Below are 24,871 nucleotides of genomic sequence, written 5' to 3'. Positions count from 1 at the left end.
TTCCAGTTGATGGACAGGTTTATTTATATGCTCTTCTAGTCTGGTCTTGTCACTGCCATTTTAAAGGGAACCTGTCAGGTCCAATATGCATAGAGTATCACGAGCAGTTCTGAGTGTATATTGCTGCTCCCTGCCTAACCGTCCCTACATACACTAGCATAGATAAAGAGATCTTTAGAAAAAGCATTTCTAAATATCTTATACCGTATGCTAATGAGCGCGGGGACTAGTCCCCTGGGCGTTAATTCCCTGGCCAGTCGCCCCCATTATCATGTTAGTACGTCCCTGTAGGCATGCTAACATGCTGATGAATGTGCAGCATCAGAGGATGATCTCACTCACCTCTCCACTGCCATCGCGTCCGACGCTGGATTTCGGCTGAGTGCGCATGACCCCGAAGTTTTGGTCATGCGCACTATGAAGCTGGGTGTATGTGTCCTGGCTTCAAACTGAAGTAGTGCACATGACCCAAACCCCGGAGTTATGTGCACGGAGCCAAAATCCAGCGATTGCGGTGGAGAGGTGAGTGAGATCATCCTGTGACGCTGCGCATTCATTAGCATGTTAACACACCCACAGGGGTATACTAACATGCTAATGGGGGCAACTAGCAAGGGAAGCAACGCCCAGGGGACTAGTCCTCTCGCTCATCAGCATACAATATAAGATATTTAGAAATACGGTTAGGCAGGGATTAGCAATATACACACAGAATTGCTCGTGGTTCTGGATGCATATTGCACCTGACAGGTTCCCTTTAAGAATTGGAAATGCTGTGCAGTCTTTGAGGAGGGATATACTAATAAGTGGGTAACGCTTCACAATAAGGTTGAACCAATATTAGTATATTAGTAAGTGCTATAAATTAAATCATGTCCCCAACACATTGATTAACATAAAGAAACCATGGCCAGCCTCGTTACGCCATGTTTGTACTACGTGCCGCATACTATTCCGTTATGTGAATCCATGTATTTCACTGTTATATAACTAGCGGTAATATCAGCCTTTTTGTAGATTGCAGGTTTAATTAGTGCTGCAGTAGTCATGATTTCCTTGCTGTCAGTTGGCATATACCTGGAGCCCCTGCAGAAGGTACCTGATTTATATTTCTGGTTGACTTTATGTTTATCTTTATTGCTTGCTTTTTTAATCTATGTCTATATTAGTAAGTCTGTATACCACTGTATATTTTGAACATATCGGCATACTGCAGCTCATGTTCCATCTTGTTATGAGAAAGGCACAAAAAGATGGAAAAACATTTTCAATGTTTTTTAAAGCAGAAGACATTGTCAATAGAGATGTATACAGAATTATGTAGATATATTTGCTGCAAATTGCTCATTTATTACATGTTGTCACATATAGCCATTTCACATCTATAAAAAAATGTAGAGTTTCTTGTCAGGTTGCTAGTCAATTATGCCACTTAAAAGACGTACTGAACATCTCCAGAAGGAGGTCAAAAGGAGTCCAGAGATTCAGATTTTGGACTCCTTTTGCCTTATTGAAGTCATTGGGACCATCAAGACAGGCGCATCTGACAATTGCCATGTTCCTCCATGCGCCAAGCCAGACATTTTACACCAGTCACAAGCAGAAGCCGCTGAAGAACAGTCAGGATACTTATTTTTAACCACTTCAAATCTTTAGAAACTTGAAGTGGTTAAAAAAAAATACTGAACATATAAGCAGTAAGTTGTTTTATACATTGCAGTGCATATGTTCCTTATTCTTAACGTTTATTTGCGCATTTGTTTTTGGCCCTGTCCTTGTGATGAGCTATAGAATTCAACTATAAAAATAACACTTTTTCATTAAAAATACTTAAAGGGAATCTGTCACCGGATGTTCATAATACTCACCTTAGGGGCGGTGTGGTGCAGACTGGTCGGATGGCTGTCTCCGTTCTACGGTACTGGCGCCTCCTCTTCCGGCCATCTTTGTCCTCCTTCTGAAGCAAGTGTGGATGACACATTCTACGTCATACATGATACACACAAGCCGATATTGAGGTCCTGCACATTGTAGTGCGCCTGCGCAGGACCTCAATGTCAGCTAGTGTAGATGACGTAGTATGTCATCTACACTAGCTTCAGAAGGAGGATAAAGCTGGCCGGAAGAGGAGGCGCTGACCCAGAGAACGGAGACACCCATCCGACCAGTCTGCTCCGCACCGACCGTTAGGGGAGTATTATAAACATCCGGTGACAGGTTGCCTTTAAGTAATGTAGTTTATATACTGTTAAGACGATTCCTTTCTTATTATAGTCCGTCTTGGCTGCCATAGTCATATCTAATCTTAAGGGGATGTTCTGGCAAGTGTCTGATATTCCTCATTTATGGCGACAAAACAAGTGGGATACAGTAAGTTCTTATTCCATTAAATCTCTCCTGTCATCTCATTTCATTGTTTTTTTCTTTGATTTACTATTTAAATTTTCACTGACACTTATCTTCAGCTAACTTATATAAGACTATATGTGACTCAGTTTAGAGGCCAGGATCTTCGCTCATGAAATTCTCACTAGAGAACTTGACGCAAACCTCACAGTAGGATCATTTCAACAACAGACATTTTATACTCTATGGCATTTTATAATATGGCGCATTTTATACTATAGAACATTTTATACTATGGGGCATTTTATACTATAGAGCATTTTATACTTTAGGGCATTTTATAATATGGGGCATTTTTTAATATGGCGCATTTTATACTATAGAACATTTTATACTATGGGGCATTTTATACTATAGAACATTTTATACTTTAGGGCATTTTATACTATGGGGCATTTTATACTATGGGGCATTTTATACTTTAGGGCATTTTATAATATGGGGCATTTTATACTATGGGGCATTTTATACTATAGAACATTTTATACTATATGGCATTTTATACTATGGGGCATTTTATAGTATGGGGCATTTTATACTATAGAACATTTTATACTATAGAACATTTTATACTATGGAGCATTTTATACTATGGAGCATTTTAAACTATGGGGCATTTTATACTATAGAACATTTTATACTATGGAGCATTTTATACTATGGAGCATTTTATACTATGGAGCATTTTATATTATGGGGCATTTTATACTATAGAACATTTTATAATATGGGACATTTTATACTATGGGGCATTTTATACAATGGAGCATTTTATACAATGGAGCATTTTATACTATGGGGAGTTTTATACTATGGGGCATTTTATACTATGGAGCATTTTATACTATGGAGCATTTTATACTATAGAACATTTTATACTATGGGGCATTTTATACTATAGAACATTTTATACTATGGAGCATTTTATACTATGGAGCATTTTATACTACAGTATGGACCATTTTATACTATGGAGCATTTTATACTATGGAGCATTTTATACTATGGAGCATTTTATACTATGGAGCATTTTATACTATGGAACGTTTTATACTATGGGGCATTTTATACTATGGGGCATTTTATACTATGGAGAGTTTTATACTATACTATGGAGCATTTTATACTATGGGGCATTTTATATTATAGAACATTTTATACTATGGAGCATTTTAAACTATGGAGCGTTTTATACTACAGTATGGAGCGTTTTATACTATGGGGCGTTTTATACTATAGAACATTTTATACTATGGAGCATTTTATACTATGGGGCATTTTATACTATGGGGCATTTTATACTATGGGGCATTTATACTATGGGATTTTGAATACTCCCTGTGCTATATAGCATCTGTCTATTAGAATAGCTGCATAATACAAGGTACAAACATTTCCCATATTTGAGTCATAGAAAATAAAACAGAAAATAAATGTGCATGCCTCCATAGTAAACCGTCTACTCTACATAGTGTATATACAGTCATATGAAAAAGTTTGGGCACCCCTATTAATGTTAACCTTTTTTCTTTATAACAATTTGGGTTTTTGCAACAGCTATTTCAGTTTCATATATCTAATAACTGATGGACTGAGTAATATTTCTGGATTGAAATGAGGTTTATTGTAGTAACAGAAAATGTGCAATCCGCATTCAAACAAATTTTGACCAGTGCAAAAGTATGGGCACCCTTATCAATTTCTTGATTTGAACACTCCTAACTACTTTTTACTGACTTACTAAAGCACTAAATTTGTTTTGTAACCTCATTGAGCTTTGAACTTCATAGGCAGGTGTATCCAATCATGAGAAAAGGTATTTAAGGTGGCCATTTGCAAGTTGTTCTCCTATTTGAATCTCCTATGAAGAGTGGCATTATGGGCTCCTCAAAACAACTCTCAAATGATCTGAAAACAAAGATTATTAACATAGTTGTTCAGGGGAAGGATACAAAAAATTGTCTCAGAGATTTAAACTGTCAGTTTCCACTGTGAGGAACATAGTAAGGAAATGGAAGAACACAGGTACAGTTCTTGTTAAGTCCAGAATTGGCAGGCCAAGAAAAATATCAGGAGGGCAGAGAAGAAGAATGGTGAGAACAGTCAAGGACAATCCACAGACCACCTCCAAAGAACTGCAGCATTATCTTGCTGCAGATGGTGTCAATGTGCATCCGTCAACAATACAGCGCACGTTGCACAAGGAGAAGCTGTATGGGAGAGTGATGCGAAAGAAGCCTCTTCTGCAAGCACGCCACAAACAGAGTCGCCTGAAGTATGCAAAAGCACATTTGGATAAGCCAGTTACATTTTGGAAGAAGGTCCTATGGACTGATGAAACAAAGATTGAGTTGTTTGGTCATACAAAAAGGCATTATGCATGGATGCAAAAAAACACGGCATTCCAAGAAAAGCACTTGCTACCCACAGTAAAATTTGGTGGAGGTTCCATCATGCTTTGGGGCTGTGTGGCCAATGTCGGCACCGGGAATCTTGTTAAAGTTGAGGGTCGCATGGATTCAACTCAGTATCAGCAGATTCTTGACAATAATGTGCAAGAATCAGTGACGAAGTTGAAGTTACGCAGGGGATGGATATTTCAGCAAGACAATGATCCAAAACACCGCTCCAAATCCACTCAGGCATTCATGCAGAGGAACAATTACAATGCTCTGGAATGGCCATCCCAGTCCCCAGACCTGAATATCATTGAAAATCTGTGGGATGATTTGAAGCATGCTGTCCATGCTCGGCAACTATCAAACTTACCTGAACTGGAATTGTTTTGTAAACAGGAATGGTCAAATATACCTTCATCCAGGATCCAGAAACTCATTAAAAGCTACAGGAAGCGACTAGAGGCTGTTATTTTTGCAAAAGGAGGATCTTCAAAATATTAATGTCACTTTTATGTTGAGGTGCCCATACTTTTGCATCGGTCAAATTTTGTTTACATGTGGATTGCACATTTCCTGTTAGTACAATAAACCTCATTTCAATCCAGAGATATTACTCAGTCCATCAGTTATTAGATGTATGAAACTGAAATAGCTGTTGCAAAAACCCAAATTGTTATAAAGAAAAAAGGTTAACATTAATAGGAGTGCCTAAACTTTTTCATATGACTGTAGGTACATTTAAGACCCCTTATGTTTCTAAAGACATCATCCCATGACTCCATGCACTTTGTGGCTGAGCTAGGGGATGGATCTGTAATATGGTGGTGTGCACGAGACTCTCATACTGATAGAAAATGACAGCTAGCGATGCCTAGTAAATAAAACCCTTAAATTGTGGACATAGGTTTATACTGTAAATAATTTATTATATGGTGTGCTTGGCGCTGAGAAACCAATTAATATGAAGATTGTATATATTGACATCTCTTTCCAGGCAATCTGGCTTTTCACATTTTTCGCTTCTCTTCTTTTGGACATTGATTTGGGATTACTGGCTGGGATCCTGTTTGGACTTTTTACTGTTATTCTACGTATTCAGTAGTAAGTATGACAGATTCTGCTATTGGCAAAGTATAGAAAGAAAAACAATTTATTGTATCAGAAAAATAGAAAGAAAAGATAGAAAACAAGAGTAAAATATTGAAAGTGAGAGACTGCATTATTTATTTTATTGGCTATCATCACCATTGTCATTAATTCCATAGGAGTAATGTGTTTGGAGTGTGGGGTGTCACACTGTAGTGAGCAGAGTACTCTGCTCACAGGGTAGTATAAGAGCTCAGATAAGAGCTCAGATAAGATCTTTGTCCCCATAACCAAAATCCATATACAAGCAAAAAAATAAAAACTGGTAAAAAAAAAATGTTTTGCTTCAGTATCTGTTTTTTTTTTGTTGATGCATTCCGGTTAAAGAACACAAAAATGTTAGAGCTTATTGATTATATATTAGAGAAGATTATGATAATGTATAGGTACATTTCTATCATATGTAATATTGTTGTGAAATTATTTTGGTTGTTAAAGAAAACTAATCATGTCACCATCACTATTCACCTGCAGATATGGGGTTAATCTGCTGGTTAATAACGTTCTAAAGCTGCTCAGTCACCTCACTGAAAGCCCGGTGACTGGAAGGAAATTGATTTTGTTCCTCCCGGCAGCCATACAAGTGCAGCCGATGTAGCTTCAGTCACTGCTCAGTACACAGTGAGCGGCGTGTGAAACACATCCTGGCACACTGACTGTCAGCCACCTCTGCAGTGTATTACTGTATAGACGGCTGTCAGTCAATGTGTCAGGGCGTGGTTACTGCTGCCACTCACTGTGTACTGAGCGATGACTAAAGACGCGCTGGAACACATCTATGACAGAAAGTCAAAGCCTTCCAGGAGGAATAAAGCTCACGGTCTCTCATAGCCTTACTTATAGTGCAGTGGGCTTACAGCTTACTAGCCCGCAGAGTAGCCATCCAATATCTGAGGTTAATAGCGTTTGGCAACATGACAGGTGCCCTTCAAAATTTTCTTTTCGTTTTCTCTTTTCAGTCCATCATACAGTTCTCTTGGAAATGTTCCTGGTACGGATATTTACAAAGATATCCAGACCTACAGAAATGTATGTAGAAAATGCCTATGATTTTATCCCTTAATAACATATAGAGAAATAATGATATTGCTAGTTACATTTATTTGTTTTAAAATATTAGGCAGAATATGCCGGTAATATGGGCCAATGCTTACCAACAAAAATGCATATGACTGGCAACAGCAAAGCTTTTTCTCTGCATCATGATGAATCTTTTTCAGGCCTATGTAGGTAGGGCTTCAATGAGATGAGATGAAACATCTGAGTGGGCCAATAACTAAGTAACCATGTGTATAACTATGGTGGCCTAGCCTAATCATTGGTATAGCAGAACCCCAGCAGATTACTATCCTAAAATCACTATACATAGACTAACACCGATATTACCTATTTATCATATTGATATAGTAATAATATTTAATATAGCAATATTATCTATTCTCAAGCTGCACAAAGTCCTCATCTTGCTGATACCCCAATGCTGAGCTGCTGCTGCCATATGTGTCCCTATTACTGATCCTCTTAGTACCCCACATAATGTCCATCACTGCGCCTCTTACATACTAAAATGCCTCCTTTGTACACTCTAGATCAGAGGTCTCAAACACGCAGCCCGCGGGCCTTATGCGGCCCCTGAGGTTGCTTGTTGCGGCCCCCAGACCCCGTGACGATCACAGCTCTATGCCCGGGGCCGGCAGGACTTTACTACAATTGAATAATTTGCAGTGTCGCGCAGAGGTGATGTGTGCTCTATACCTTTGGCTCCTGCCCGCCAATAGATGCAAGGAAGTGACATGGCTGTAAGAAGTCACCTCCTTGCAACTGATTGGCAGGCAGCAGCCATCTCCTCAGAGCGGCACGGCAAATGATTCAATAGTAGTGAAGTGCTGCTGGCACCGGCCTCGGGCATAGAACTGCGATCTTCATGGGCCACAATAAGCATGTAAGGTACGTGCTCACTATCGGGACTCGCTGCGTCCTGGACGCGGCGGGTGCTGACCTGCGGGGCCGCATGTCTCCTCCGCAGGAGACCGTGTGGCGCCCCTGAGGCTTCCGTCGCCACAGGTCATTGCACCCCATCTGCGGTGTGATGCCCTATTCTGGGAGAGGAAGAGAGTGAACTCCGGTCCCCTGGTAAATTCACACTACACCCATTGCTAGGGACACACAGGACCAGGGAAAGTGGCAGGCAACCCTCCCATGCTGCATGCTGAGAGGGGCTGTAAGACCCATCCCTGCTCCCATAGGGTGGTAGCCTAGCAACTGGGGAGGTGGGAGGAGCCATCTGAGAGTAGATAGAGAAAGGAAGGTCGAGTTAGTTTCAGTTTACCTCAGGGAGTGAGAGAAGCAGCATGTAGTTGGAGGAGAAGAACGAGAGAAAGGAGGGAGGAGGAGGCCTGCTGAGGCAGGCAAGGAGGAGAAAGAAGAGAAGGAAAGAAAGGGTCGCAGGGCCGCGGGTAGTCCTGTAAGGTACCACGAGCAGTCCTTGTTGGGTACCGCTGCCGAGGGCCCAGAGGCGCTACGGGTAGCTGCAGGCTGCGGTGGCCCGTTCCACAGTGACATCGGTGGAGTGATTAGCTGCGACAGGGGACGGTCCCTAGAAACTGGAGGAGTGAAAAGACAGTCTCCAGACAGTAAAAACCGAGGCCCAGGGAATTGCAAGCTCCCAGGGCCAGAACCCAGAGCAGACCTTCAGAAAAGGGGTAATCAGCCGACAGGTGACCCCCCAGCCTGGAGGCTGTAATGGAGGCCAAGCCAAGTCCATCTAACTAAGGCAAGGCTAGTGAAGACAGCAGAGAAAGAGACACTAAGAGAGAGGGTACCGGATTTCACACTCGGAATCACCCAGAAGACGGAGGTCCCTGACAGTGGTCCCAGCAGTCCAAGGGTTCTGCCTGCCCTGACAAGAACTGTGAGTAAAAGAACTTGAACTGCACCTCTGAAGTGGCCTCAGTTATTTCATCTGCATAGACACTTACAAGCACCAACTGTGCCCCGGGCATTGCTCCACCTGTGGGGAGTAGTACCACCATAGCTGCCATCACATCATCCCGGTGGCCTCACACAGCAGCGGCGGCTTAGTGGCCGCATACCACAGGTGGCGTCACGAACACAAACTTTAATTCAAGCCACATATTCAACTGACACCCACCAGGGCCACGGAGCCGGGCCCAGCCACCACTGACTACCACCGGACTAGTCCGGCCCGGCACCGGGTGTCCCATAGCCCTGGGGTGGGCGAGTCAACTTTTGGCGTCACGAACAGGATTTCGTGCCCGGTCTAACCGGGTACTGTGCGCCTGAAGAACCGTGTGACAGACTGTGTACTTTACTGAGAAACCGCCGCCATTAGCGCTGCTGAAAGCGGGAAGAAGGGGGGCGTGCAAGAAGAAAGGGCGCGAAGAGAAGCCCCGCCCCCTTGTCCAAGAAAAGCGCGCGAAGCGGTGCCCGCCATAGAAAGCGGAAGAAAAGGAAGCGGCGACCAAATAAGCTGGCCGGCTGGCAGAAAAAGCTTAAACGCCCGACCAACAGATAAAGAAAATGTACCTTATCGCAGCGAAGGTGATGCAGCAGATCCGGCAAGCGACGCGCGGAGCAGCGACCGCCAGAACACCGGAGATGCTACTGAGGGGTGAGTCATTTAATGCCCCTGCCGGCGCGGGTGCCCCAACCCCCGCTGCCATGCCCGCGGTCCCTGGAGAGATGCCCGGCACGGCGACGCCGATCCGGGCCGCAGCCACGCCAGGTGCGGCCCGCCAAGATTTCGCCGCCGGAGCGACGCCCATCCACACCGCAGCAGCGACGCCAAGCCCGGCCCGTCCAGCTCAGGCCCCAGCAGCGATACCCCGCTCGGATCAGCAAGATCCCGCCGCAGCGGCGACGTTAATCCACGCCGCAGATGCGGCCCGCCAAGCCCAGGCCGCAGCCACGCCAGGTGCGGCCCGTCAAGAATCGGTCACAGCAGCAACTTCAATACAGGCCGCCGCCATGCCAGGCGCGGCCCGCCAAGACCAGCAGACGCAGACTGTGCTGACCGCTGTCTACCTGCTGCCAGGTGGGGAGCCGGAGAAGAATCCCTACAAGTAAAGATGAAGAGATGCTGAACTGTAGATAGCCCCTGTCTGCCCCTGATTCTTTTTGAAGACGTCACCCCCCCATGTTATGTGCTACCGGGCCACTGAACTGGAATGTGGGCCCCGGTGAATGTTTAGGTGTCTTATCATACCAGGCCACTGGACTTAGTGGCTGGTGTGTGGTGTATGTGTTTTATGTCCTACCAGGCCATTGGACTTAATGGCTGGTATGTTGTTGATCTGTCTGATGCAACCAGGCCATTGGACTTAATGGCTGGTCGAAAATGTTACTTTGTTTGTTTGAAACGAACTGACGGGCTACTGGACTTGTAGTAGCCAAGAATGTAATTAGTTGCACCCGTTGTGCCCCCTACCAGAATTATGGGGGATTTGCCTGAACCGTGCAATGGACTGGAAGTGCACACTTAGAGTTTTCTTTATAAGAAGTTCGCAACGTTCATGATATGTGCCTCCCATAAAGGGAAGAAATGTTTTGCTGTTTTATGTTATTGCATACCAAAAATGTTTTGCAGTTCTCCCATTTGTTTTTGTTGTTTTTCAGCCCGAGGACGTGCTGGGATTTGCTGTGGGGGAGTGTGGCGCCCCTGAGGCTTCCGTCGCCACAGGTCATTGCACCCCATCTGCGGTGTGATGCCCTATTCTGGGAGAGGAAGAGAGTGAACTCCGGTCCCCTGGTAAATTCACACTACACCCATTGCTAGGGACACACAGGACCAGGGAAAGTGGCAGGCAACCCTCCCATGCTGCATGCTGAGAGGGGCTGTAAGACCCATCCCTGCTCCCATAGGGTGGTAGCCTAGCAACTGGGGAGGTGGGAGGAGCCATCTGAGAGTAGATAGAGAAAGGAAGGTCGAGTTAGTTTCAGTTTACCTCAGGGAGTGAGAGAAGCAGCATGTAGTTGGAGGAGAAGAACGAGAGAAAGGAGGGAGGAGGAGGCCTGCTGAGGCAGGCAAGGAGGAGAAAGAAGAGAAGGAAAGAAAGGGTCGCAGGGCCGCGGGTAGTCCTGTAAGGTACCACGAGCAGTCCTTGTTGGGTACCGCTGCCGAGGGCCCAGAGGCGCTACGGGTAGCTGCAGGCTGCGGTGGCCCGTTCCACAGTGACATCGGTGGAGTGATTAGCTGCGACAGGGGACGGTCCCTAGAAACTGGAGGAGTGAAAAGACAGTCTCCAGACAGTAAAAACCGAGGCCCAGGGAATTGCAAGCTCCCAGGGCCAGAACCCAGAGCAGACCTTCAGAAAAGGGGTAATCAGCCGACAGGTGACCCCCCAGCCTGGAGGCTGTAATGGAGGCCAAGCCAAGTCCATCTAACTAAGGCAAGGCTAGTGAAGACAGCAGAGAAAGAGACACTAAGAGAGAGGGTACCGGATTTCACACTCGGAATCACCCAGAAGACGGAGGTCCCTGACAGTGGTCCCAGCAGTCCAAGGGTTCTGCCTGCCCTGACAAGAACTGTGAGTAAAAGAACTTGAACTGCACCTCTGAAGTGGCCTCAGTTATTTCATCTGCATAGACACTTACAAGCACCAACTGTGCCCCGGGCATTGCTCCACCTGTGGGGAGTAGTACCACCATAGCTGCCATCACATCATCCCGGTGGCCTCACACAGCAGCGGCGGCTTAGTGGCCGCATACCACAGGTGGCGTCACGAACACAAACTTTAATTCAAGCCACATATTCAACTGACACCCACCAGGGCCACGGAGCCGGGCCCAGCCACCACTGACTACCACCGGACTAGTCCGGCCCGGCACCGGGTGTCCCATAGCCCTGGGGTGGGCGAGTCAACCGCAGCGGCTCGTGCCCTCGATCAGGGTTCGGAGCGCTGCGATCTGCTCGTTGTGTTCACCCTAGGGAGGATGCATGTGGCTCTGCAGCATAAATTCACATTCTGCGGCCTCTGCAAGCCGCACCGTAGGTCAATTTTCACTGCGGACCATACATGCACAGTGGGCATGGGATTTCTAGAAATCCCATCTACTTTGCTTGTACTGTGCACCACAGCGTTTTGGACGCAGCTGAAACATGCTGCATTCAAAACGCTGCAAACACTGATTGTGAGCACACAGGGAACAGAAGAAAGGTGAGAATTTTTTTTTGCGTATTACTAAAGATTGGGCACAATATTACAAGGATAGGCACAATGCTACCGAGCACAATACTACAGTACACAATACTACAAGGATGGGCACAATACTTCAAGGATGGGCATAATACTACAGAGCACAATATTACAAGGATGGGCACAATAATACAGAGCACAGTATAACAAGGATGGGCACAATACTATTGGGCACAATGCTACAAGGATGGACACAATACTACAAGGATGGGCACAATACTACAAGGATGGGCACAATATTACAAGGATGGGCACAATACAAGGATGGGCACAATACTACATAGCACAATACTTCAAGGATGGGCACAATACTACTGGGCACAGTACTACAGAGCACAATATTACATGGATGGGCACAATACTACAAGGATGAGCACAATACTACAAGGATGGGCAGAGTACTACAAGGGTGGGCACAATACTACTGGGCACAGTACTACAGAGCACAATACTACAGGGATGAGCACAATACTACAGGGATGGGCACAATACTGCAAGGATGAGCACAGTACTACAGGGCACAATACTACAAGGATGGGCACAATACTACTGGGCACATGGAGGGGCACAATACTACAAGGATGAGCACCTTACTACAGGGCACACGGATGGGGGACATTACTGCAGCATGGGTACATTACCACACGATGTTCGCTAAGATTACTATATGATGTTGCTAATTGTAAAACAATATTACAAGAAGCTGATAAAATGTAAAAAAAAACCCAACAAAATAAAGCATGCATTTTTTTTGCCATTAAAAATGCTTTTTTTATATACAAACTTAACTAAACAAAAAAGTGCAGGTTTGTCATAATAAACAAGCAAAGAATGTTCAAAAAAGTGATCCAAAAATGTATAGAAAAAAAGCATGGAATCATTAAAAATGTCACTTTGTCCTACAAAGAATGTGGCCCCTCAATTTTTTTTTCTATATGCGGCCCATACACCCAGCTGAGTTTGAGACCCCTGCTCTAGATGGTAAAATTGCCCCTTAGAAAATATTATTGCCCTGTTCAAGTGCCTTAGAAAACAGTGCCCACATTTTGCCCCCAAAAAAGTAATACTAGCCCCAGTAGACTGAGTGTATCATATAACAATAATGCTTCTTAAGTGCCCACTTAAAATTTAATTATGTCTCCCAAGTCCCCCCATATTTAGTTCCCCTCTACACAACAAGATGACCCCCAAACCTCCCACATACACAGCATGATAGATGCACAGCTACCAACAGCTTGATGGGCCTCCCCTGTATAATGGCCCTCAGTAACCTCCCACACTGTATGATGGCCTCCGGTAGCCTGTCCCACTGTATGATGGTTCCCAGTTGCCTTCTGACTGTATGATGGCACGGAGTAGCCCCCCTCACACTGCGTAATGGCGCCCAGTAGCCCTCCCCACTGTATGATAGCTCCAGTATCCTCCCATGTTGGCCCTCAGTAGACCTACTCTCCTTGTATGGATGGCCCCAAGTATTTCCCCCACACTGTAATATAGCCCCCCCCGCATTCCCCCTCAACACTGTAATATGGCCCCCAATATTTCAATCACTGTAATATGACCCTCAGTATTTCCTTCCCACAGTAATGTGGCCCCAGTAATTCTCCCACACTGTAATGTGGCCCCAGTATTCTCCCCACACTGTAATACAGCCCGCAGTATTTCCCCTAAACTGAAATATGACCCTCAGTATGTCCCCGGAACTGTAATATCACACCCAGTATAGCCTCAACACTGTAATATGACCCCAAGTATTTCCCCTACATTGTATGATGGCAAACAGTATTTCCCCCACACTATCATCATGACCCCCAGTATTTCCCGCACTCTGTATCAACATGGTCCCCCGTATTTCCCCCACACTGTAAAATGACCCCCAGTATTTCCCCTACACTGTATGATGGCAAACAGTATTTCCCCCACACTATCATCATAACCCCCAGTATTTCCCGCATACTGTATCAACATGGTCTCCCGTATTTCCCTCACACTGTAATATGGGCTCAAGTATTACTCCCACACTGTAATGACCCCCAGTATTTCCCCCACACTTATGATGGCCACCAGTATTTCCCACACACTGTATCATCATGGCCCCTAGTATTTCCCTTACACTGTATCATCATGGCCACTAATATTTCCCCTACACTGTATCATCATGGTGCATAGTATCTCCCTCACACTGTAATATGGCCCTCAGTATTTTCACCACGAGCAAAAAAATATAAATAAATTTTATATGTTCTGTAGACCGCAGGCATAAATCGACCTGTGATCTATACAACAAAGAGTGGTACAAGAACAGGGGAAAAGCGAGTATATATGCAAAATAAAGATTTTATTAGTGAAAAAGATACACACGCAAAAAACAGCAATTGATCACAATTTAAAAACAACTACCAATAAATCAAGGGGGGCACATGGTATTCAATTCAATGAAATTCTTGTCTGTCTCTAAGGCCTCTGCCACACTTACGTGACAAAACGTTACGTTTTTGTCACGTACGTGTTAAAGGGGTGGTTTTTTCCCCGTGTGCCGTTTTTGTGGCACGTACGTGTTCTCCATGTGTTATACGTTATAACACACGAAGAACGGAAAGTCCCGCCTACCTGCATCATCCGGCGCTGTCTGTGGTGCTGAATGACAGCGTCCGGCCAAAGCCACGCCCCGCTGACGCTGCGTCCGGCCCCAGTGAAGGAGAAGCGTTGTTCAAAATCACTGGGGGACGGATGCAGGGGACAGCCGCGGCAGAGACTGCAGATATGGTGGAGGTGAGTATGTGTTTTTATTATTTTTACACTGACACGTGTCTTTCTCCGGCGCGTGTCACACGGGCCCGCATCCACACTACATACGTGTGATACGGGTGCGGGCCGTGTGACACCCATGCTGCCGAAGCAACACGGACATGTCAGCGGTTTTAAAAAAATGGACACGCGTAAGTACGGAATGGACACACGTTACGTTCCTGAATACTTACGTGTGTCCAAAGCAATAACAATACATAGGACCAGGTGGGCCCATGTCTCCGGTATGTGAAAAAAAGGCACACACGTACCGGAGGCACGGATGCGTGTCGCAGGCCTAATAGCCGTGAGAGAGGTGAAACAAACCAAATAAATGGTGGGCAATGGATTGGCAGGACATAAGACAGAAACGTAGTGATGTGGTCAAACTCAACCTGTATACAATACAAGGGTGTGGAGGCACCCGTATAACTGAAAGGATGCCAAGTAACAAGGTTTCCTCCTTGAGAAAGCAACAGTACCTCCGCGAAACGCACGTTGGTGGTGATCCTGCTCCTTTTGGGTATGTGCACTGTGTATTGATTATGTATCAGGTTTTGTCTTTGTCACATCTTGACCATAGTATTCTTTATGACCCATGTATCCTATATGCATGAAGCTACTTGGACCTCAGTCTAGCCTAGATGCATTATCATTCTCATTATGCTGCTATGACTGACCTAGGGATTTTTGTGGTGTTATACCTCTCAATTTGGGTCTTTTTAGGACAACCTTGTACTTCATGATTTCTCCTGAAACATTTATAATGTTCTTTTGACACATTAGTGATTGTGGTTCAACTCCCCTGATACTCCTGCCTCCTGAGATAATTTTCTATTAGATATTTTAATATTATATTCAACATATGGCCATTTTATTCTGAGCAGACAGGAGACCTTTTTTCCACGCACCCGGCCTGTCCGTGGTCCCTTCTCTTTTATGGTAATATACCACACGAAATTTATCGTGTATTACTTTAATTTCCCTTGTTACTTGCGATCCTTTCAGTCATACGGGTGCCTCCACACACTTGTATTGTATACAGGTTGAGTTTGACCATATCACTACGTTTCTGTCTTATGTCCTGCCAATCCATCGCCCACCATTTATTTGGTTTGTTTCACCTCTCTCACGGCTATTAGAGACAGACAAGAATTTCATTGAATTCAATACCATGTGCCCCCCTTGATTTATTGGTAGTTGTTTTTAAATTGTGATCAATTGCTGTTTTTTGCGTGTGTATCTTTTTCACTAATAAAATCTTTATCTTTGCATATATACTCACTTTTCTCCTGTTCTTGTGTTAATTGTGAGTAGTGCATACACGCTGCCGGTATTTATATGCCGGCAGCGTGTTTACCTCATGGCTCTTTTATTGGGAATTATTCTCAACAAAGAGTGGTAGTGCAGTGAGATCATGTCTCCCTGCTCTATGGCAGAGTTTAACTGTATCAACATGCTGCACAAGCCGATATAGCACCCTCCCGTCCTTCCCTCCCGTAGCTATGATACTGCTATGTAATGTTAGGGCAGATGTCTTAAAATTAAAATTTTGGTGGTCTCAAGTAAATAGGAAACTAAGAGGGCTTTAGAGATGTTGTCTTCAGCAAGCAATGTAGGGTGGCACTTTAACCCTCTCATCTTCTTCATCCCCCCAAAATTTTCAATTTTTCCTCCCCTTCTTCCAAGGGTCATAACTTTTTTATTTATACAGTGTGTCCACCCATATCCTGTCCACTCCCATTAACTAGAGAACGGTGGCAGCTATAGGAATAGAAGTGGTGTCTAGGTATAGTAAAGTAGCCATGCGCTATTCAACGAAACCACCTATAGCGCCACCTGGTGTAAAACAACGGAGTTAGCATTTTTATCTCGAAACCGGAACGACATAGAGAAAAAAAGTGAATTAAAAAATTGTAGGGCATCATCAATTCAATACGAATCGACACCTTGCATACATAAATGCTATGATTAGACATGTAAAACTCACAAGCCTGCGGACGTGAAGCGATACCTCATGGAGACCTTCCTACAAGTCATTGGGTATGGCGGCTGCGTGGAGTGGCCTCCACGCTTACCTGACCTGACCCCATTGGACTTCTTTCTGTGAGGTCACATCAAACAGCAGGTGTATGCAACCCCTCCACCAACATTGCAGGACCTACGACGACGTATCACAGATGCTTGTGCAAACGTGTCACCTACCATATTGCATAACGTGCAGCAAGATACAGTATGCTGTCCAGAGTACAGATGTCCATTGCAAATGACGGTGGCAACTTTGAGCATCAAAGTTAAATGCGCGCCATATGCATGACCAGCATTCAATGTTTTGGGGAGGGTCATGGGTTTCATATCTTAGCATTTCTGTATGCAAGGTGTTGATTCGTATTGAATTGATGATGCTCTACAATTTGTTAAATCACTTTTTTTCTCAATCTCGTTCCGTTTTCGAGATAAAAATGCTAACTCTGCTGTTTTCCACCAGGTGGCGCTATAGGTGGTTTCATTGCGTAGCGCATGGCTACTTTACTATACCTAGACAGCACTTCTATTCCTATAGCTGCCGCCGTTCTCAAGTTAATGGCGGTGGACAGTATATGGATGGACACACTGTATGTAGTGTTGTAATGTTTTTAAGACCCCTGATGAACCCCAAAAATGTGGGGAGAAACGAGTCGGGTCGTTCTATTTGGGTTAGTCCATTAAGTGGGTCAACACGTTTTATGAAAATCTATAACCTCCCTCATAACTGGTGAAAAGATATTAATTCTATCCTATCTGATCACAAATTTCCAACTAATCTGCACAGGTGTCTATTTCTTTCCTTCAAAAGGCAGATAGCAGTAAAGATGAAATGGGTAGAGAAATTTGTCGCGGAGTGGGGGCACCAATTATCCACGGTCCCTTAGGCTGCCAACTCCCACAGGATAGGCAGTACCAGAACAATTAGAGAAAAATAGGGGCTTTTAGCTATAGGGACAGAAAGTTGGGAAAATTGTCAGTGTATTTGTTTTTGTTTTTTGTAATATGCATATTCATAAACTCAATAAACCTTTGAAATTCCATTACTGTAACCTGGAACCTAAGGCTATGTGCCCACGGGAGCTCGCACCTGCGGATATATCCGCAGTACGGCCGCAGGTTTCCCGCAGCTGTCCGCCAGAATCCGCAGCTATTTTTAGCTGCGGTAGTACAGTGAAATAGCTGCGGTAAACCTGCGTACATTCCTGCTGATTACCTGCAGAAGTCCCGGCCCTATATCCATAGTAGAGGGCCGGGGTTTTCGCAGGTAATTCCGCAGAAAGAATTGACATGCAATTACGTGCGGCTGCGGGACAACCGCAGCCACATGTATCCGCAGCATGGACACAGCACTCCCCATGTCCCATAGGATAACATGGGGAGTGTCTGTGCATGTGGAAACCTGCAGATTTATATGGAAAATCCCGAAAATCCTTGGATTTTCCGCAGATAAATCCGCAGGTTTAATCTCACGTGGGCACATAGCCTAAGGGGCACTTTGCACACTACGACATCGCAAGCCGATGCTTGCGATGCCGAGCGCGATAGTCCCCGCCCCCGTCACAGCTGCGATATCATGGTGATAGCTGGCGTAGCGAACATTATCGCTACGCCAGCTTCACATGCACTCACCTGCCCTGCGATGTCGCTCTGGCCGTCGACCCGCCTCCTTATTAAGGGGGCGGGTCGTGCAGCGTCATAGCGACGTCACACGGCAGGCGGCCAATAGAAGCGGAGGGGCGGAGATGAGCGGGACTTAAACATCCCACCCACCTCCTTTCTTCCGCATAGCTGGCGTGAGCCGCAGGACGCAGGTAGGAGATGTTCCTCGCTCCTGCGGCTTCACACACAGCGATGTGTGATGCCGCTGGAACGAGGAACAACATTGTAACATCAGTCATTTCCAAATTATGGAAATGACCGACGCTACACCGATGATACGTTTACGACGATTTTGCGCTCGTTAATCGTATCAAAAAGGACATTTTTGTGTACTCACCGTAAAATGTCTTTCTTGGAGCCTTTCATTGGGGGACACAGACATTGGGTTATATGGTGTCTCCAGGGGAGGCGTGACACTAGGTTTGAAAAAAAGTGTTAGCTCCTCCTCCCACAGTATATAACCCCAGCTAGGCGGGAACTAGCTCAGTTTGTTGTAAAAGCAGTAGCAGAAGGACAACGAAAACCACAAGGGCGGGAGCTGTGTCCCCCAATGAAAGGCTCCAAGAAAGACATTTTACGGTGAGTACACAAAAATGTCCTTTCTTTTCTCGCCTTTTCATTGGGGGACACAGACATTGGGACGTCCCAAAGCACTCCCTGGGTGGGAACTGAACTATTAACAGTGTAGAACATCAGCCTAAGAGCTGACTAACAACTGCAGGGAACACATAACAAACACTGTCAAAAAAACGAGTAGTGGCCACTTATAAATGGGCCACTGCCGCCTGAAGGACTTGTCTTCCAAAAGCAGCATGCGCAGAGGCATGTGTATGCACTCTGTAGAATTTTGTAAACGTGTGCACACTGGACCAGGTAGCGGCCTTGCAAAGTTGGGCCGCCGAAGCCTGATGGCGGATAGCCCAGGAAGCACCCACTGCTCACGTAGAGTGGGCCTGCACAGAATGAGGGGGAATGACACCCCGTGCTTTGTAAGTTTCACACATGGCAGTCCTGATCCATCGAGAAATCGTGGATTTGGAAGCCCGGTCGCCCTTTTTGTGTCCTTCTGAGAGGACGAAAAGGGCATCGGACTTGCGCAACGGCGCTGTTCTGGAGATGTAGATCCGCAGAGCCCTGACAAGATCGAGAGTGTGAAGGGCTTTCTCAAAGGAGTGGAACGGGGCCGGGCAGAATGACGGCAACACAATGTCCTCGTTCAGGTGGAAAGAGGATACGACCTTCGGAAGGAAGGCGGGGGAAGGCCAAAGGACCACCTTATCATGATGGAATATCAGGTAGAGTGAGCGACAGGACAGAGCTGCCAGTTCGGACACTCGCCTGTTAGAGGTAATAGCGACTAAAAAGGCAACTTTCCAAGATAGCCGTTGAAGAGAGATTTCTCTCAAGGGTTCGAAAGGAGGAAGCTGAAGTGCTCCGAAAAACAAATTCAGATCCCAGGGATCTAAGGGGTGACGATAAGGGGGGACCAAATGCGCCACCCCTTGAAGAAAGGTACGGACCTGAGGGTGAGAAGCCAGCTGCTTCTAGAAAAAAATTGACAAGGCAGAAACTTGTCCTTTAAGGGTATTGAGAGCAAGACCCGAGTCCATACCGTCTTGCAAAAAGGCAAGAACATTAGGGATTGAAAAGGTAAGGGGCGACCGATTATGACGGTCACACCAGGACAGATAGGTCTTCCAGGTCCTGTGATAAATGCTGGCGGAGGAAGGCTTGCGAGCATTAAGCATGGTAAGAACAACCCTGGAAGAAAGATGCGACTTGGCTAGAATCAAGGATTCAAGCGCCACGCCGTCAAATGCAGCTGTGCTGTATTCTGGTGGAATATTGGACCTTGCGACAGAAGATCCGGGCGGTCGGGAAGACGCCAGGGAGTGTCGCCGAGTAGGTGGAGGAGCTCTGGAAACCAGGCTCTTCTGGGCCAGTCCGGGGCCACGAGGATCACCGGGATTCCCTCCGCTTTGATTTTCTTGATTACTCTCGGAATGAGAGGGAACGGAAGGAAAACATATGGCAGGCGAAACTGCGACCACGGGAGGACTAGAGCGTCGGAGCCGAGCGCTAGCGGGTCTCTCGACCGGGATACGAAGGGATGTACTTTGGCGTTTAGCCGAGACGCCATGAGGTCCACATCTGGGAGCCCCCAACGAAGAGTGATCTGATGGAACACTTTGTCGTGGAGGGACCATTCCCCTGCCGCTAGACCTTGCCTGCTGAGAGTCTGCGGCCCAGTTGTCTATCCCCGGAATATGGACAGCTGAAACAATGGGAATGTGCATCTCTGCCCAAAGAAGAACCCTGGAGACTTCTTTCATCGCTGCCCTGCTGCGAGTTCCTCCCTGACGGTTGATGTAAGCCACAGCCGTGGCATTGTCTGACTGGATCGGAACCGGGAGGCCCAGAAGCAAGGGTTGAAAGGTCTGAACGGCCAGAAATATGGCCCTGATCTCCAGAACGTTGATATGAAGGGATCGCTCGGGGTGAGACCAGCGTCCGTGAGCAGTGTGGTGGAGAAACACCGCCCCCCAGCCTAACAGGCTGGCATCTGTCATGACTACGTGTCAGTGGACAGGGCGGAAGGACTTCCCCTGAGATAGGGATGAGACCTGAGTCCACCAGACGAGGGAGCTGAGGGCAGTCCGAGATAAGCGGACTGACAGGTCTAGAGGGGCTGGATTCTTGTCCCAAGAGGGCAGAAGATCCAATTGCAGAGGGCGCAAATGGAATTGGGCAAACGACACGGCTTCCATGACTGCTACCATTTTGCCTAAAACTCTCATCCCACTCCGGAGGGATGTGTAACGGCGGGAGCGGAGGGATTGGACGGCCCGGATCAGGGAAGACCTCTTGTCTTCTGGAAGAAAAATCCCAGGCCTGAACCATGTCTATCAGCATACTTAAAAAGGTGATGCGCTGATGAGAAATGAGGGATGACTTGTTGAAGTTGAGAAGCCACCCTAGCCTTGAGAGCGCGTCTGGGCAAATTTGCACGCTTTCTGAGCAAACTTGAGGAGAACTCCCCTTGACAAGTAAGTCGTCCAAATAGGGAATGACCAGAACGCCTCTGGGGTGCAAAATGGACATGACGGCTGCCATGACCTTTGTGAAGACCCGAGGCGCAGTAGCCAGTCCAAAGGGAAGGGCCCTGAATTGGAAATGACGGTGTCCTACGGCAAAACGAAGGAACCGTTGATGCGATACACATATGGGAATGTGTAAATAAGCATCTTGAATGTCTATGGAAGCTAGGAATTCTCCCGGTTCCATAGCAGCTAGTACGGCTTGCAATGATTCCATTCAGAAGGTCCGAATCCAGGATAGGACGAACAGAGCCATCTTTTTTGGGGACGACAAAGAGGTTTCAATAGAAACCTTTGCTGCGCTGTTCCAGGGGCACTGGAATGATAACGTTTGCTTTTTGCACAGAGGCTATGGCCTGACATAAGGCCTGGCTTTGCGTTGTGAACTTTGGAAGCCGAGAACGCAGAAACCTGTTGGCCGGTAGGGATTGGAAATCGATCTTGTAACCTGAGGTGACGATTTCTCGAACCCAAGCATCGTGAGTATGGTCTAGCCAGATATCCCGAAAAAGCAGAAGCTGCCCTCCAACAGGAGTCGGCTCTGAGGGGTACCCGGGGTCATGCTGAAGGGGCCTTCGCGGGGCGAGGTCCCTTGGGTTTAGATTGCCTGGAGTGGGAACATCAGGAAGAGTCCCTTGAGGGACCGGATCCACGATCTTTGCGTTGCGACAACCCCTGTGATGGTTTTTGGGGGGCGGGCAGAAAGGACTGCCTGCGCCAAGAAGACTTTTTAAAATTTTTGGATACAGGCCGCTTTTGTGGTAGAATGGTATTTTTTACCACCCGTCGTCTCAGATATAAGCTTGTCCAGGGATTCTCCAAACAGACGAAGACCCTGGAAGGGGAGTGTGGACAGGGACTTCTTGGAGGCACTGTCCGCGTTCCATATCTTTAGCCACAGGACTCTGCGGGCAAAAACAGCGTTGGCTGCCGTTAGGGCTGACAAACTAGCTGCATCTAAGGAGCCGTGAGGCAAGTAATTAGAGGCTAGAGAGAACAAATCAAGGATCTCAAGAGCCTCTGAAGGAATATTGCAAGAGCGAAGCAACTTGCGCAAGTTCCTACTCCACAGACACATAGCTCTCGCCACCCATGCCAAGGCTAACAGGGGGCGAAGAGAGGAGCCCGAAGCCTGGAAAATAGATTTGACCGCAGCATCAATTGCGCGGTCGGACGAGTCCTTGAGAGACGCGGTGTCTGAGACAGACATAATAGTAAAGTAGCACACCCTGTCAAACAGTCGGTATATACCTACAGGCACAGTTAGTATATAATGCTAAAAGCTGATATACACCGCCAGCCAGCAGACACACACCGCTAGAATGACAGCGATATACCACTGAGCAGAGCGGTATATAGTGCTGCAGAATCTCACAGCCAAGGAGGCGATCTCACCCGTGTCTGCTCCCCACATGTAATGGCGTCCAGTGTTCTCTGGCAGCATGGAGGGGAGAGACGGCCCACTTGAGGGAGCGGCTTCTAGAGCAGTGGAGGGGGCGTTGCTAGAATGCAGGCTGACGCCAGGAGCTAAATTAATGATGCTTCCCCGGGATCACGGCCTGCATCACCCCACCGGCGCCTTTCCAGGTGGCGGTTTGGATGCAGGGGACTGACTCGTCGTCTCCCTACCTGCTCCTGGCTCCGTCTGAAGACGCGTCTGTCCTGGGATGCGGGGATCTCGAGGACGCATCTTCGGCTCAAGGCTGAAGCAGATCCTCGGCTCTGCTAGCCCTCTGGAGCTACCTTGGTGTGAGGTGCTTACAGGGAGCCTGGAGGGGTATGCAGACCCGACCACTTTGGGCGCGAGGGAAGACTGATGGCTTGTGCACGCCAGGTTTCCTCTGCCCGTACACGGGGGGAACGGGGGTGGCAAGGCACCCTGGTATTGCCCCTATCAAAAATAGAATGAATAAGAAAAGAAAAACAAAATAAAAAGTAAAAATAAGCTGGCCTGAGGCACCTCTGGTGGAGCTCAGTCCAGACATGTCAGCCTCCCTGCTGACACTAGGAAAAAACTGAGCTAGTTCCCGCCTAGCTGGGGTTATATGCTGTGGGAGGAGGAGCTAACACTTTTTTCAAACCTAGTGTCACGCCTCCCCTGGAGACACCATATAACCCAATGTCTGTGTCCCCCAATGAAAAGGCGAGAAAGGAAAAAGCTTTACACACTACGATATCGCCTGCGACACCGGATGTGTGTCACTTTCAATTTGACCCCACCGACATCGCAGTGTGCAAAATGCCCCTAAGAGCTCAGCCTTACTCTTGGGCAGATCCAAATCTCTAACAAGAATGTTTAGTTCACTTGTTCAGATGAAGTTGCTGTGAAAAAATCTAGGTCATGAGAGAAAGATTCTTCTTACTGCTGTATGCACTTCTTTTCAAAATGTACCATCGCAGAGTCGACTGTGTTCCTGACTGATCAATGCAAATTTGGAAAAGCAGTTGCGAGTAAAAACATAATTAATACCCCAAAGATCACATGCCAAAGAGAAGCAGTTCCAGCCATTGCATTAGGGGTGAATGCTTGACCAAATATAGCACAATTATTTTAAAGTTCAGAATTTGATATGGACTGCAAATGATAACCTAAATATCCAAATGTCCCTCTGGAGAAAAAAAAATATTCCCTAACCCTGTATAAAATATGTCCGTTATATGTCATAGAAGTATTTTATTTTTTAAAGGTTGATGAACCAGAAGGAATTAAAATAATCCGGTTCTCTAGTGCCATATTCTATGGCAATGTCGAAAGTCTGAAAGATGGAATTAAATCAGTCGTGAGTATGTTTAAACCAAGAGTCCAAATGTATTAATAATGGCATATTTAGGACCAAATAAATTGATAATAAACATGGTGTATCTGGATATTTCAGATTTTTTAAGGTTTTTTTTGCTATTACAAAAATTGTGAAAACAATTTAGATAACTTTAATGATCATTTTACACAGGTTGGGTTTGATGCTGTTAGAGTTTTTAACAAGAGGACAAAGGCGCAACAAAAGCTAAATAAACTTCTTAAGAAAAAGGAGTCACTGGCAAATGAGGTAAGGCATGACCTACTGACAATGTTAGTTTATAGAATAGATCTATATGCATAATCAGTAAAACTAATCGCCTCTTTAAGGTAGAT

General features: G+C 46.1%; 1 protein-coding gene across 2 annotated transcripts in view; it reads left to right on the top strand.

Moving 5' to 3' along the window:
• Window positions 1-24,871, top strand: part of LOC142303619 (pendrin-like) — a 241,044-nt gene that overhangs the window by 167,805 nt on the left and 48,368 nt on the right. For both annotated transcript variants that reach the window (XM_075345147.1, XM_075345146.1), the window contains exons 11-16: window positions 1,018-1,095; window positions 2,275-2,370; window positions 5,800-5,906; window positions 6,911-6,980; window positions 24,426-24,518; window positions 24,690-24,785. In XM_075345147.1, coding sequence (XP_075201262.1) covers window positions 1,018-1,095; window positions 2,275-2,370; window positions 5,800-5,906; window positions 6,911-6,980; window positions 24,426-24,518; window positions 24,690-24,785 — 540 coding nt within the window. The remainder of the gene's footprint in view (window positions 1-1,017; window positions 1,096-2,274; window positions 2,371-5,799; window positions 5,907-6,910; window positions 6,981-24,425; window positions 24,519-24,689; window positions 24,786-24,871) is intronic.

This window comes from Anomaloglossus baeobatrachus, chromosome 4 (assembly GCF_048569485.1).
Source record: "Anomaloglossus baeobatrachus isolate aAnoBae1 chromosome 4, aAnoBae1.hap1, whole genome shotgun sequence".
NCBI classification, from domain to species: domain Eukaryota; kingdom Metazoa; phylum Chordata; class Amphibia; order Anura; family Aromobatidae; genus Anomaloglossus; species Anomaloglossus baeobatrachus.
The sequence above is the reverse complement of the archived record's forward strand: the minus strand, read 5'-3'. Positions and strand labels throughout refer to the sequence as shown.